General features: G+C 48.1%; 1 protein-coding gene across 1 annotated transcript in view; it reads right to left on the bottom strand.

Moving 5' to 3' along the window:
- thsd7ba (thrombospondin, type I, domain containing 7Ba) overlaps positions 1-12,982 on the bottom strand; it is a 138,071-nt gene that overhangs the window by 46,985 nt on the left and 78,104 nt on the right. The window contains 3 exon segments of the mRNA XM_077001151.1: positions 6,243-6,398; positions 10,064-10,233; positions 10,757-11,005. Of these exon segments, the coding sequence (XP_076857266.1) occupies positions 6,243-6,398; positions 10,064-10,233; positions 10,757-11,005 (575 nt within the window).

Here is a 12,982-nt window from a genome sequence, read left to right as displayed (position 1 = left end):
TGCAGTCTGCCACTTCTTCTGTCTGTGGTTGAGTTACACAGCAGCACTTTGCTGTCTGATGCCTCAGAAGATGTTCCTGTATTCTGAGATATTCTGCTTCAGACACAAAGCCATATCCAAATATATATATCTGGCAATATCATTAACCAGAACCAACATGTGATACATCACAATTCACAGATGACAGCACGTTAAGAATCACTCCAAGCAGTCTAATCACAGTGACATTTATCCTTCAGAATCCCCTGATGATCGAGCAGACTGGCAGGCAGAGAGACGGAAGCATCCTTGAGCCTCTTAGCACTAAGACAAGATCCGAAAACGACCTCTTGATGACAGTAATTTATATTCATCACAGAACACGTACTGAATCTAAATAAATGCATCTACACAATCTGAGCAAAGTAGTGTGGGACTTTCTGATCTAAATCACAAACATCTAACAACCAGGCTTTGAGGTGCACGGAAAGACTTTTATACTAGACTGTTCCCCTGCAGGGCAGTGAGCTTTATATCACTGAGCTATAAAACAAAATTAAAGTCTGGACACCTGCACAAAAAGAGTGCAACCTAGACAAAAATGAAAACCTCTGTTCAGTTTTACTGCAAATTAAATCACCAAGTACATGCGCGGTCAACATAAAATCAATATATAGGCTACTGACAAATATTTATAGCCCAATATTTATAGGAGGTAACGTGTTTAATTTGCTCAACAAGGATTATTACTGATGATTGTCAGGTGTCGACTATAAGACCATGTGACGGGCAGGGTGAGCGAAAATAAATGGAAGCGATCACGCCAAGTCTCAGGGAGATAGGATGGTTTAATATGTAAAGTGCGCAAACCAAAACCCGTGAACTGATCCGAATTAAGGATATAATAACCAGCAGTCAACTGGTACAAAGACAAGACATATATAGACGAACAAACGACCCTCAGGTGAGACGGATCGCGGGCTCCGCCCACCTGAGGGACGAACACAACGCCACACCCACAGGACAAGCTGCTGCTGTAGACGGGGGCGACCAGTAGGGGGCCGCCGTACCGTGACAGATCCCCCCTCCAAGCCGCACTCCCCTCCACCAGCTGTGCGGCCTACAGCAGCAGCACACAAAACAAAGGGGCAGGCAGGCAGGGACAAGGGACACACCCCCTGTAGTCCCGGAGCTGAAACACAAAACAAACACAGGTTAGCTCACCTATCTGGGCGGGACCCTGGACCGACTGGGCCGTCCACAAGACAAAACCACGCCCCGGTCGGTCACAGGGCCCTCACGCCCTAACCGGCCTTAAGCCGCATAGCCCCACAGGTGCGAGGACGGCGGGCCACGGCTCCGTGTCCGTCTGGGGTGTATGTGTGCAGGTTACCTCCCTGGGGCGTGGCCAAGTCACCTCCTGGACCTACCTCCTCCCGGAGCTGGCCCCTGCCTTCTGCTAGGGGCCACCCCAGCCTCCTGGGGAGTCAGCCCCAGCCGGAGCCTGACTTTACGAGGTGGACTCCTCCACCAAACCCAGGAGCGCCAGAGACCGAGGCCCAGAGCACCCTTATCGCGGGCTGGGGAACAGCCCCCAAGGGCCTCCTGGTCACCCCGAGCAGGAGGGAGGATCTCCATCTTCAGCAGGAGCTCTTCGGACCAGAGCCCTATCGTCCCCAAACATCCGGGGGGCCCAGCCCTCTAGGGAGGGGCTCTTTCCGACCGGGCTCCGGTCACCCCACAACATAAGGGGGCTCCTGCCAGCTGGAGACCCCCACAAGGTCCAGGACTGCCACGATCCACCGCCAGGGAGAAGCACCTGCACATAAAACACAAAAAGCACACATACACCCACACACACCAACACAAAACACAGACGCGCACTGCCCTGATCCCCCTTACAATGGGGGAGGGGTCTCCGTCTTAGCAGGGGAGTACCACCTGCTCAGGAGAACCCCCCACGTTCCTGGTCAGGGCCTCCCTTAGGAGCGACGCCCTCCGTGCCACTCCCCGTGGCACGGGACCATCACTGGTCCACCCCCACACACACACTCAAGGGGGAGGAGCATGTGTGGAATTACACACAACAGTTCACAAGCACGCTAGGACAAAACACACAAAGACTAGACAAAAGCACGGTGCAAAACGGCAAACGGACAGGACTCACACATGCGCGCTCTACACAAACAGTGGTGACGCGCCGCTCAAGTTCGCAGTCGCTCCCCACATAAAACACTAGACACACGGGGGAGCGAGGCGACCGTGACGAGTGGCGACAGCGTCACACACAACACATTCAACAATTAACACCAGCGAGCGACGCACAACGTTCCATACATCCGTTCACTCACACACACACACATGCACACACATGTGACCACACAACACGAAGAGCCCGACCGGGGTCGACTGCCCTGGTCACCACCGTGCTGCACACACACACAACGTTTCAGCACGGCGGGGCTCTTCCACAACAAACAAAACACCATGCAGACAAACACTTACCACGAGACATGACCACGAACGAAGGAGAAAGCAAAGGAGACTGGCGGCTTCCGAAGGTGGCTGGTTATTCTGTGACGGGCAGGGTGAGCGAAAATAAATGGAAGCGATCACGCCAAGTCTCAGGGAGATAGGATGGTTTAATATGTAAAGTGCGCAAACCAAAACCCGTGAACTGATCCGAATTAAGGATATAATAACCAGCAGTCAACTGGTACAAAGACAAGACATATATAGACGAACAAACGACCCTCAGGTGAGACGGATCGCGGGCTCCGCCCACCTGAGGGACGAACACAACGCCACACCCACAGGACAAGCTGCTGCTGTAGACGGGGGCGACCAGTAGGGGGCCGCCGTACCGTGACAGACCAAATATGATCTGCTTTCTAAAATCTGAACAGAGCATAAGGAGATTGGTCTTATGACCTATGTCATATGAAAATGCACTTTGTCTTTCTTGCTATAGTGGGGGGGGCTATCATTGGTATATCAGAGAGGAGGAGCAGGAGAACTCACAGGAGAGCCAATCTCTCACAGGAGAGCAGGAGAACGCTGAGATCTCAATGCTCTGGTAATGTCCAGGTCTCCACTCAGCTCACACACACAGTCTCGGGCCGACTTCACACTGCCTGTTTCTACTAATTTAATTATGAATACAGCATTAAATGGTGGCCAGCCTGCTTCTTAAGGGGGTGTTCTAAAATACATCCAATTAAGGCTTTATTCAATGATGAGTGATATTTATTAGTATTCTGCATACTGTAATTCTGCTGTGGGTATGTTATCTTTATTTTCTATGCTTGAATGGAGACTAAAAAACTCTTATTCTGAAAGGCAATTCTTTTACACCACGTCACAAAAAAATATAGGAAAACAGAATGAAAAATACATTTACATGTACTGTAAAACAAATTACAAGACACTCTTTGCATGCAAGTGCCTTCACCTCCTGTATGTTTCTGCTGAAAGAATGTTGTGTGTGCAGATTTGTTGAGCTGTGGTGACGCTGGTGGACTGGGAGCTGCAGCAGTCCTCCTGCACAACCTGGAGCCTGCAGTCTGTCTCCAGCTCACTGGATGGTAACGAATGTTGCGTTCAGCATATCGCCAACAGTGACTTTCACCATCGCAAACAAATATCAGTCATCCAGAGGTGACAGCAGCCCAGTCCCAGAGCTCCAGGCCAACAAATTACAGCTACTAATCATATGAGAACTGGAACAAACTAAACACCCTCAGAGAACCAGAACACTGTGTTCACACAGTTAGACACACACACACACACACACATACAAACACACGCACATGAACGAACACACACACACACATATACTCATGCACCCACATACACACCCACCCACACACACACACAAACACACAGACACACACACACACACACACACACACACCCACACATACAAACACACACACATGAACGCACACACACACATATACTCATGCACCCACATACACACCCACCCACACACACACACACACACACAAACGATCGATATAAACTGTACCTGGATATCCAACAGTTTCTTTCAACTGCAAAACACTATGTTTAGGAGGCATATGTACCTCCAGATATCAATCTTAAAAACACACCACCAGTGATGTCAGTAACGCATTACTTAGTAACGCGTTACTCTAATCTTACCACTTTTTTCGGTAACGAGTAATATAACGCGCTACTATTTCCAGTCCAGTAATCAGATTAAAGTTACTTATCCAAATAACTGTGCGTTACTATTTTTATTTTCCCTAGTAAAATATATATTTTATCTTTCTTCTTGGTCAGTTCTACTTTTGCATCTGACCGTAGCGCTCGACTCCGCACGCTGCGCGCGACCTTGTGAAAGCGCGAGCACGTTTTACAAGTCATTTTTTGCAGTGTCCTCCCGTAACGATGTGTGGTAGCAGGGCCGGAGTGGGCTCCTTTTTCAGCCCGGGAGTTTCCCAAATGCCCAAATCCGGCCCAAAATTATTTTTCCCTCCCAATCGGCCCAAACTAGAGACTGACATGAGCCGGCCCATCGGGAATCCTCCCGAATCTCCCGATTAGCCACTCCGGCTCTGTGTGGTAGTATAAAGAAACACCCCTCAAAAACAGGGGAAGGAACATTTACCTGAAGAACTTTAATGTTGCTTTGTGTTCCACGTTTGAAAAGTGCTGGAATTTTGACTAACGTAGCCTACTTTAAAATGCTTGAAATTGTAATGGTATTTCGTTTCACAAGCTGTTTGACTGAACAGTTCGCTTGTATTACGTTTACAAATAAATTTACAAAAAATACCGCGCAGCGACACAAACGTAATGTCAGGAGATATTGTAGCGAGTACTACTCCTCACGGCGAGTCTTGCCCTTTAAGTGACGCTGGGGGGGGGGCGACGTCGCGCGCCAGGGTTGCGTTATCAATAAAGTTTCCCTCCTCTGGATTTTTGGATTAAGCAGTTTCTGCCTCGGTTACCGAACCTGCTTCAATACATTGTTACTGTTAAAAATGCACTTCCAATAAAGTGAGTATTGGAAATATTTATTTTGCTGCTGAATGTAACTATTAAAGTAACTTGTAATCTAACGTAGTTACTTTTAAAATCAAGTAATCAGTAACGTAACTAAGTTACTTTTAAAAGGAGTAATCTGTAATCAGTAATCAGATTACTTTTTCAAAGTAACTTAGCCATCACTACACACCACTAGATGTGTTCAAAAAAGCAACACATCCCACTTCACTAGCCACGGCCTGGTCTTCACTAGTCTTGGCCTGGTCTTCACTAATCTTGGCCTGGTCTTCACTAATCTTGGCCTGGTCCTCACTGGTCTTCACTAATCTTGGCCTGGTCTTCACTCTTTCTTTGAGCCAATAGCACACTACCTCTTAGACATTACATGTGAATGTGTTGTATTCCTTACTATCTTACACACACACACACACACACACACACACACACACACACACACACACACACACACACACACACACACACACACACACACAGAAGGTTGCAATGCACCAGAAACTACTGAAAATGAATGAGCAAGCTGTGCTAATGACTACCTCCCCCACCCTGATGATGAAATCACCTCCCGTGTGCACGTGGGGGCTGTTTGCTCACTCTGACACTTCGAGAGTGCTCGGGGGCTAGGGTTTGAAGAATAAACAGCTCAGCAGGGTTCAAGGTGATAAAATAGGACTAAAATAAGAGTGTGGAGAAGAACCACATGTTTGGTACTGTATTCTCCCTCAGAACCCCAGAGATATACCAAAATAACCAAAAATGTGAAACAGATCATAAAAGCCAAAGCAGGACCTCCTGTCTGAAAGATGAGCAGCTGGAATGCTCCTGAGCCTCCACCCCAACACTGCTCAGAATGTAAGGACGAAAGGATTCAGAGAAACAGGAAGTGCTCCTGTACTGGTCTGGGATCAGCAGGGACGCCTGTACCTGTCTCAGTGCGGTAGGGCCTTCCACCCTCATAACATCTGCAGATGGGCAGGTGATAAGCTTCCATCTCATCTCTGAGGACAGAGCTGTCAATCATACCTGCCCATCCAGCAAGAGCAAATGACTGCTGCCAAAGCAGATCATGTAGTTAACACAGGCAGGGGAGCCCTGCTGAACATATACACCTGAGAGGATTTAAATGTTCTTTCTGGTTTGCTCTTAATGGTGCATTTCTCACAAACAGTGCTACGAGGGTGAACGTCACGTAGCACAATCATGTGGTGTCAGGACACTCTGCAGGCTTCTACCTTTCCTCCCTTGGGACTCCATGCAGTTGTCGTGGAGACAAGCTCCCCAGGAGGACCAGGAAGAGAGCAGACAGGGCTGTGGACAGGGAATAGAACAGGTGCGTACTGCTGAGGGTATGACTCCATCACACAGGGGGGCACTCACAGGTCTGGGTACTACAGAGGGAGAGGGAGAGAGAGAGAGAGAGAGAGAGGAGAGAGAGAGAGAGGGAGGGGAGAGAGAGAGAGAGGGAGGGGAGAGAGAGGGGAGGGAGAGAGAGAGAGAGAGAGAGAGAGAGAGGGAGAGGGAGAGAGGTGGAGGGAGAGGGAGAGGGAGGGGAGAGAGAGAGAGAGAGAGAGAGAGAGAGAGCGAGAGAGAGAGAGAGGGAGAGAGGGGGGGGGAGGGAGAGAGAGAGAGAGAGGGAGAGGGAGGGGAGAGAGAGAGGGAGGAGGGAGGGGAGAGAGAGGGAGAGAGGGGGGGGGGAGAGGGAGAGGGAGGGGAGAGAGAGGGAGGGTGAGAGAGAGGGAGAGAGGGGGGGGAGGGAGAGAGCAAGAGAGAGGAACAGGGAGGGAATGAAAGGGAGAGAGAGGGAGAGAGGGGGGAGGGAGAGAGGGAGAGGGAGGGGAGAGAGAGGGAGGGTGAGAGAGAGGGAGAGAGAGAGAGAGAGAGGAGAGAGGGAGAGGGAGGGGAGAGAGAGGGAGAGAGGGGGGGAGGGAGAGAGAGGGAGAGGGAGGGGAGAGAGAGTGAGAGAGGGGGGGGAGAGAGGGAGAGGGAGGGGAGAGAGAGGGAGGGTGAGAGAGAGGGAGAGAGGGGGGAGGGAGAGAGCAAGAGAGAGGAACAGGGAGGGAGTGAGAGGGAGAGAGGGGGGGAGAGAGAGAGGGAGAGGGAGGGGAGAGAGAGGGGAGAGTGAGAGAGAGGGGGGAGGGAGAGAGCAAGAGAGAGGAACAGAGAGGGAATGAGAGGGAGAGAGAGAAAAAGGGAAGGGGAGATGGTAATAGGGGAAAGAGGAGAAGAAATCAATATGAAATGCTGGGAAGTTGTCTCAGTTCAGAAATTCATATTGAGAAAAACATATCTGTCAGAAAAAGAACAAGTGCCCATGCTGAGTTTATAACCCCCACTGTGCGTGTCAGATAAAAACTTAACATGAGTCAGCAGCACAATCCATTTCAAATGTGAACTATAACAAGGACAAATTAAATTTCCATCATGAACATCATTGTCAAACATACATAATTCACCGCATTTTTCCTGTTTCCAAACAACTGTGTAAACATCAGGCTGATGAGCGTTGTGGTGTTAGAGGGGGGGTTGAGCTTCATTTCACACACTGTTTCTTCACTGATTTCTGTTTTTATGTTTGACAGAAAATCACAACTAAATTGAAGCCCGTGTGGGCAAGACTCATTCACACACTGTAGACATCAGAGGGACCTCAGAGTAGACCTCAGAGTAGACCTCAGAGTAGACCTCAGAGGGACCTCATAATAGACCTCAGAGGGACCTCAGAGTAGACCTCAGAGTAGACCTCAGAGGGACCTCATAATAGACCTCAGAGGAACCCCAGAGAAGACCTCAGAGTAGACATCAAAGTAGACCTCAGAGTAGACCTCAGAGAGGACCTCAGAGTAGACCTTAGAGTAGACCTCAGAGCGGACCTCAGAGCGGACCTCAGAGTAGACCTCAGAGCGGACCTCAGAGCGGACCTCAGAGCGGACCTCAGAGCGGATCTCAGAGTGGACCTCAGAGTAGACCTCAGCGTAGACCTCAGAGTGGACTTCAGAGCGGACCTCAGAGTGAATTTCAGAGTGGACCTCAGAGCGGATCTCAGAGCGGACCTTTCAAGGACATTCCCAAGTTGGCATCCAATTCAAGGGGCTTCGTAATTCTGCACAGTGGTTAATCAGTACTGTGGCTAGTTTATACTGGGAGTTCATACTGTGGAAATGCAGCTCATGACTGGAGCCAGATGTTGAGGGTTGATGTGGATAAGACCATCACCAGCTTTGCTTTTGTGCTACATCACAGCTCATCCCAACTGTGTTTTCCCTTGCCTCCCTGGACAGCCTGCTGCTGGACCTCAATGCTGGATCTCACTGCTGGATCCCACTGCTGGATCCCACTGCTGGATCTCACTGTATGGGTTTCTATACTGCTGTGCTGTGCTGGAGAAACTGAGGCTGAGGAATGTGGGTCACATTATGTAATAAAATGTTGGAAATCATGATCATGTGATCATCCCAAGAAGCTGCAGGCATCAGATCTTATGGAGCATGAAAAGACCTTTTCACAGATGAAACGCTTTCAGGAATGAATGTGATGCACAGTGACCTCAGCTCACAACTGAGTGAGAAGGTCATTTCCATGATGACCTTTTTGACCTGAAGCAGATGATTTCAGGCACGCAGGAGCTCCAAGTAGAAGGAGCATATGGAGACCATTCAGAAGAGGGTTTTATATGTCATCCATTCCTCAGACCTTTTGGTCAAGACTGATCTTTGAGAAAGAGCTGGACCCGGAAGAAGCTTGCACTGTCATCAGGACAGGTTGAATCCTGATGATGCCTTCATCATCCTTCATCTGAGGTCAGAGTGTAACCTGGCTGTGCTCTCAGGGAAGGAGGGCGGGCATCCACGCTCTGCCGTCAATCACAGTGACAACGGCCAATCACAGGTCATCATGAATCAGAAAGAGCTGGGTGGATGTTGTTGTCCTCTGAGTGTTACTCTGCCCCCCGACACTGCATAAGCTGCAGCTTGGAAAGATGTGGTGATTGGCTGGGTGTGTAGTCATGTGACAACACCGCTTTCCCTGGTTGGCAGTTGTCGTGTGACAGAGCGAGACTTGATGGCTGTGAAGTGAATGTGACTAAATTAGGGAGAGGCACTGACATGGGGTTAAGTAGCGACACTGATGGCCAACTCCATCTGACCTCAAGACACAGATGCTGCAACTGAATATTTTCTACCGCTACTCATTCCAGAAAATGAGGCTCTGGAGGAGGATGGACTACGCATCGCATTTGCTTGACAGACCCGTGGCTTTCATTCCCAGACTGACAGGGAGCTGCAGGTGTGGTGAAAACCTGCTGACAGAGATCATCTCCTCCTGGAGATCTGCCTAGTTATAGCTCAGTCCCAGCCCAAAGAAAACACACCTGTTTCAGGTAATTAAAGTCTTCTGAAGACAGTAGTTGGCTCAGACACAGTGGATTGGGGCTGGGAGACAGACATGCAAAATGGAAGAAGGCCAAACGAGAACTTGGCCACTATTGTATGATCTATGGTGATCACTGTTATATGATCTATGGTGATCACTGTTGTATGATCTATGGTGATCACTGTTGTATGATCTATGGTGATCACTGTTGTATGATCTATGGTGATCACTGTTGTATGATCTATGGTGATCACTGTTATATGATCTATGGTGATCACTGTTGTATGATCTATGGTGATCACTGTTGTATGATCTATGGTGATCACTGTTGTATGATCTATGGTGATCACTGTTGTATGATCTATGGTGATTAAATTATGCATGCAGCAGAGGTGAGGCTCATGGAAGCCTGTACCTACTGTACACACCTGTACCTACACACCTGTACCTACACACCTGTACCTACACATCCACCACAGATGGACTTTGACATTAGAGAAATAAGTGGACAGGTGGGAGGACACATATAAAGATGGATGGATGCAATTAAAGTGATAAATTCAGATGTACAGACAGAGAAACCATTGAATAAACCGTTTAGTGTTAGTAAACTCACAGTACACCATGACTGAGCACTCCACATAAATCCTGATGTCTGTGGAGTCCATGAAGGAGTTCTTACCGTCTCTCCTGTGGTGGGATGCAGTGTCAGTGGGAACCTGTACGCAGTACGTCTCCCTGGTCTGAATGCCCCCTCCACAGAGGGCGCTAGTGTTCGCTAGCCGTCGGTCCTGTTGGCTGAGGAGAGGGGCCACATGACACTCACCCCAGTCTGTGGTCCTCCACACATACCTGCAGCACAGAGCACACACCTGCTGAGGATTCACACACACACACACGCACACATACACACATACACATATACACACCCACACCCACACCCACACACACACACACACACACACACACACACACACACACCTATGCACACAAACACACACATGCACGCACGCCCACACACACACACACACACACACCTGCAGGGAGAGGGGTGGGTAAAGATACACAGCCGCTGGATGTATTGTTCACCAGTTTAAAAAACTGCAGTGTTATGATGCAGAAAGAAAGAACAAAAGTCTGCAGTAATCTATCAAATATGCAGCCTCATTAATCAGATCACCACTGCCTGCATGCATATAACCACTGGAATAATAAGGACACTGGAATACAGCACATGGACAATAACTCAGTATTGACCACCTATTTCTCTTTTATACAGACCTTTAATCTTCATTCATTATAGTGAGAGTGTACTACGGGGCATCAGAGAACACTAATGCATGCTGTGATGCTGTGATACACTGTAAATACGTACCTGGGACATCTGGGCAGCAAATCTCCAATAATATTGCAAGCCTCCTTCTCTTGTTGAGCTGGGCATTCTTTCCCTCCACCAATGGCAGGCTGTGTTATTGTTCGAGTCCTCACCCGGTAACCAGGTGACAAATCAGATGCCCGGCAGGTCTTCGAGCATGGACTCCAACTGGACCAATCAGAGGTCAGGCAGTCCTTCGGCATGATGCAGGACTGGAAGGTTCTGGGTCCGTCGTCTTGTGTACACAGACTGAAGATTAAAGCAGATATCAGACCACAGTAACAACAGCCCACTGAGAAGAGATCTGCTGGAAATACAGTGATCTGGTCAGCAGGACTCAGTGTGTGATACGTTGGTTGGTGTGTGATACGCTGGTCGGTGTGTGATATGTTGATTGGTGTGTGATACGCTGGTTGGTGTGTGATATGTTGATTGGTGTGTGATACGCTGGTTGGTGTGTGATACGCTGGTTGGTGTGTGACACCCTGATTGGTGTGTGATATGTTGATTGGGTGTGTGATACGCTGGTCAGTGTGTGACACCCTGATTGGTGTGTGATAAGTTGATTGGTGTGTGATACGCTGGTGGGTGTGTGACACCCTGATTGGTCTGTGATATGTTGATTGGTGTGTGATACGCTGGTCGGTGTGTGACACCTTGATTGGTGTGTGATATGTTGATTGGTGTGTGATACGCTGGTCGGTGTGTGACACCCTGATTGGTGTGTGATATGTTGATTGGTGTGTGATACGCTGATTGGTGTGTGATACGCTGGTTGGTGTGTGATACGCTGATTGATGTGTGAAACGTTGGTTGGTGTGTGATATGCTGGTCGATGTGTGATACACTGATTGGTGTGTGGTATGTTGATTGGTGTGTGATAAGCTGGTTGTTGTGTGATACGTTGGTTGTTGTGTGATATGTTGATTGGTGTGTGATACGCTGGTTGGTGTGTGATACGCTGGTTGGTGTGTGATATGCTGGTCGATGTGTGATACACTGATTGGTGTGTGAGGAGCTGTTCAGTGTGTGCTGAGCTGTTCAGTGTGTAATTTGTAGTCAAATACAAATCTCATCTAGAGTTATAAACTAGAGTATAAACTAAAGTCTAATACAAATCAAATCTAGAGTCTAATACAGGTCTAATCTAGAGTCTAATACAAGTCTCATCTAAAGTCTATTACAAGTCTAATATAATCTAATACAAGTCTAATCTACAAGGAAAAGCCTTAATAAAATCCACTGAAATCCTTCATATCTGTCAGTGAGTTGTAATCATGGGAAGTTTGTGTTTTGTTCTTTATTCCTATATATATGGAATAGATCAATACAATTAACAAACAGGCTCTGTTTCTCACAAGGATTTGTAGCAAAGTGAGGACACATTAATGCAGTAAAGGACGTGGACATCCTACACACGAGACAGTTTAGTGTGGAAAAGTCCTACAGCTGAATTATTCATGCATATCATAACACGTATGTTCATTTCGATTTCATTTTACTTGGTAATTAGACTATAAGTGGACAAACACCACACGCTGAATTCAGGTGGGAAATGCATAATCAAATTCAAAATTCAAATGATTGCTTTTCATTAGGCTTGCACTTATGATTCATAAATGAACATATTATGAGCTGGACATTATCTGCTTCTTTGTGGGACCATTTGTGGCTTCCGTTAAGCTCCAGACTATACAGACATCCTGTCAACAGTGTCCCTGTGCCGTGTGTGAAAGACACCCTCTCAACAGTGTCCCTGTGCCGTGTGGAAGACACCCTGGCAACAGTGTCCCGCGCTGTGTGTGGGAGACACCATGTCAACAGTGTCCCTGCACGTGTGTGGAAGACACCCTGTCAACAGTGTCCCTGCACGTGTGTGGAAGACACCCTGTCAACAGTGTCCCTGCATCTTGTATGGAAGACACCTTGTCAACAGTGTCCCTGCACCGTGGGTGGAAGACACATCCAACCCAGCATTTCAGCTTTCTGATAAACCCCAAATTCAGGGTTTATACAAAAGTACAATTTTTACTGGAAAATGCAAGTGAATTAAACCATGACGCAGACAGTAGTTTATATCTCTGTGGACCACACACACAGACCATCCTCTAATGTGCCTGGGGTCACAGGGTCACACACACTGAATAAAAACATGAAAGGGTGTACACTGAGCACCAGTGGTGAAGAAGTGACAGCTGAGAGAGACACTACTACTACTCCACCTAC

This window comes from Brachyhypopomus gauderio, chromosome 4 (genome assembly GCF_052324685.1).
Source record: "Brachyhypopomus gauderio isolate BG-103 chromosome 4, BGAUD_0.2, whole genome shotgun sequence".
NCBI classification, from domain to species: Eukaryota; Metazoa; Chordata; class Actinopteri; order Gymnotiformes; family Hypopomidae; genus Brachyhypopomus; species Brachyhypopomus gauderio.
This window is presented reverse-complemented; position numbering and strand designations above follow the sequence as displayed.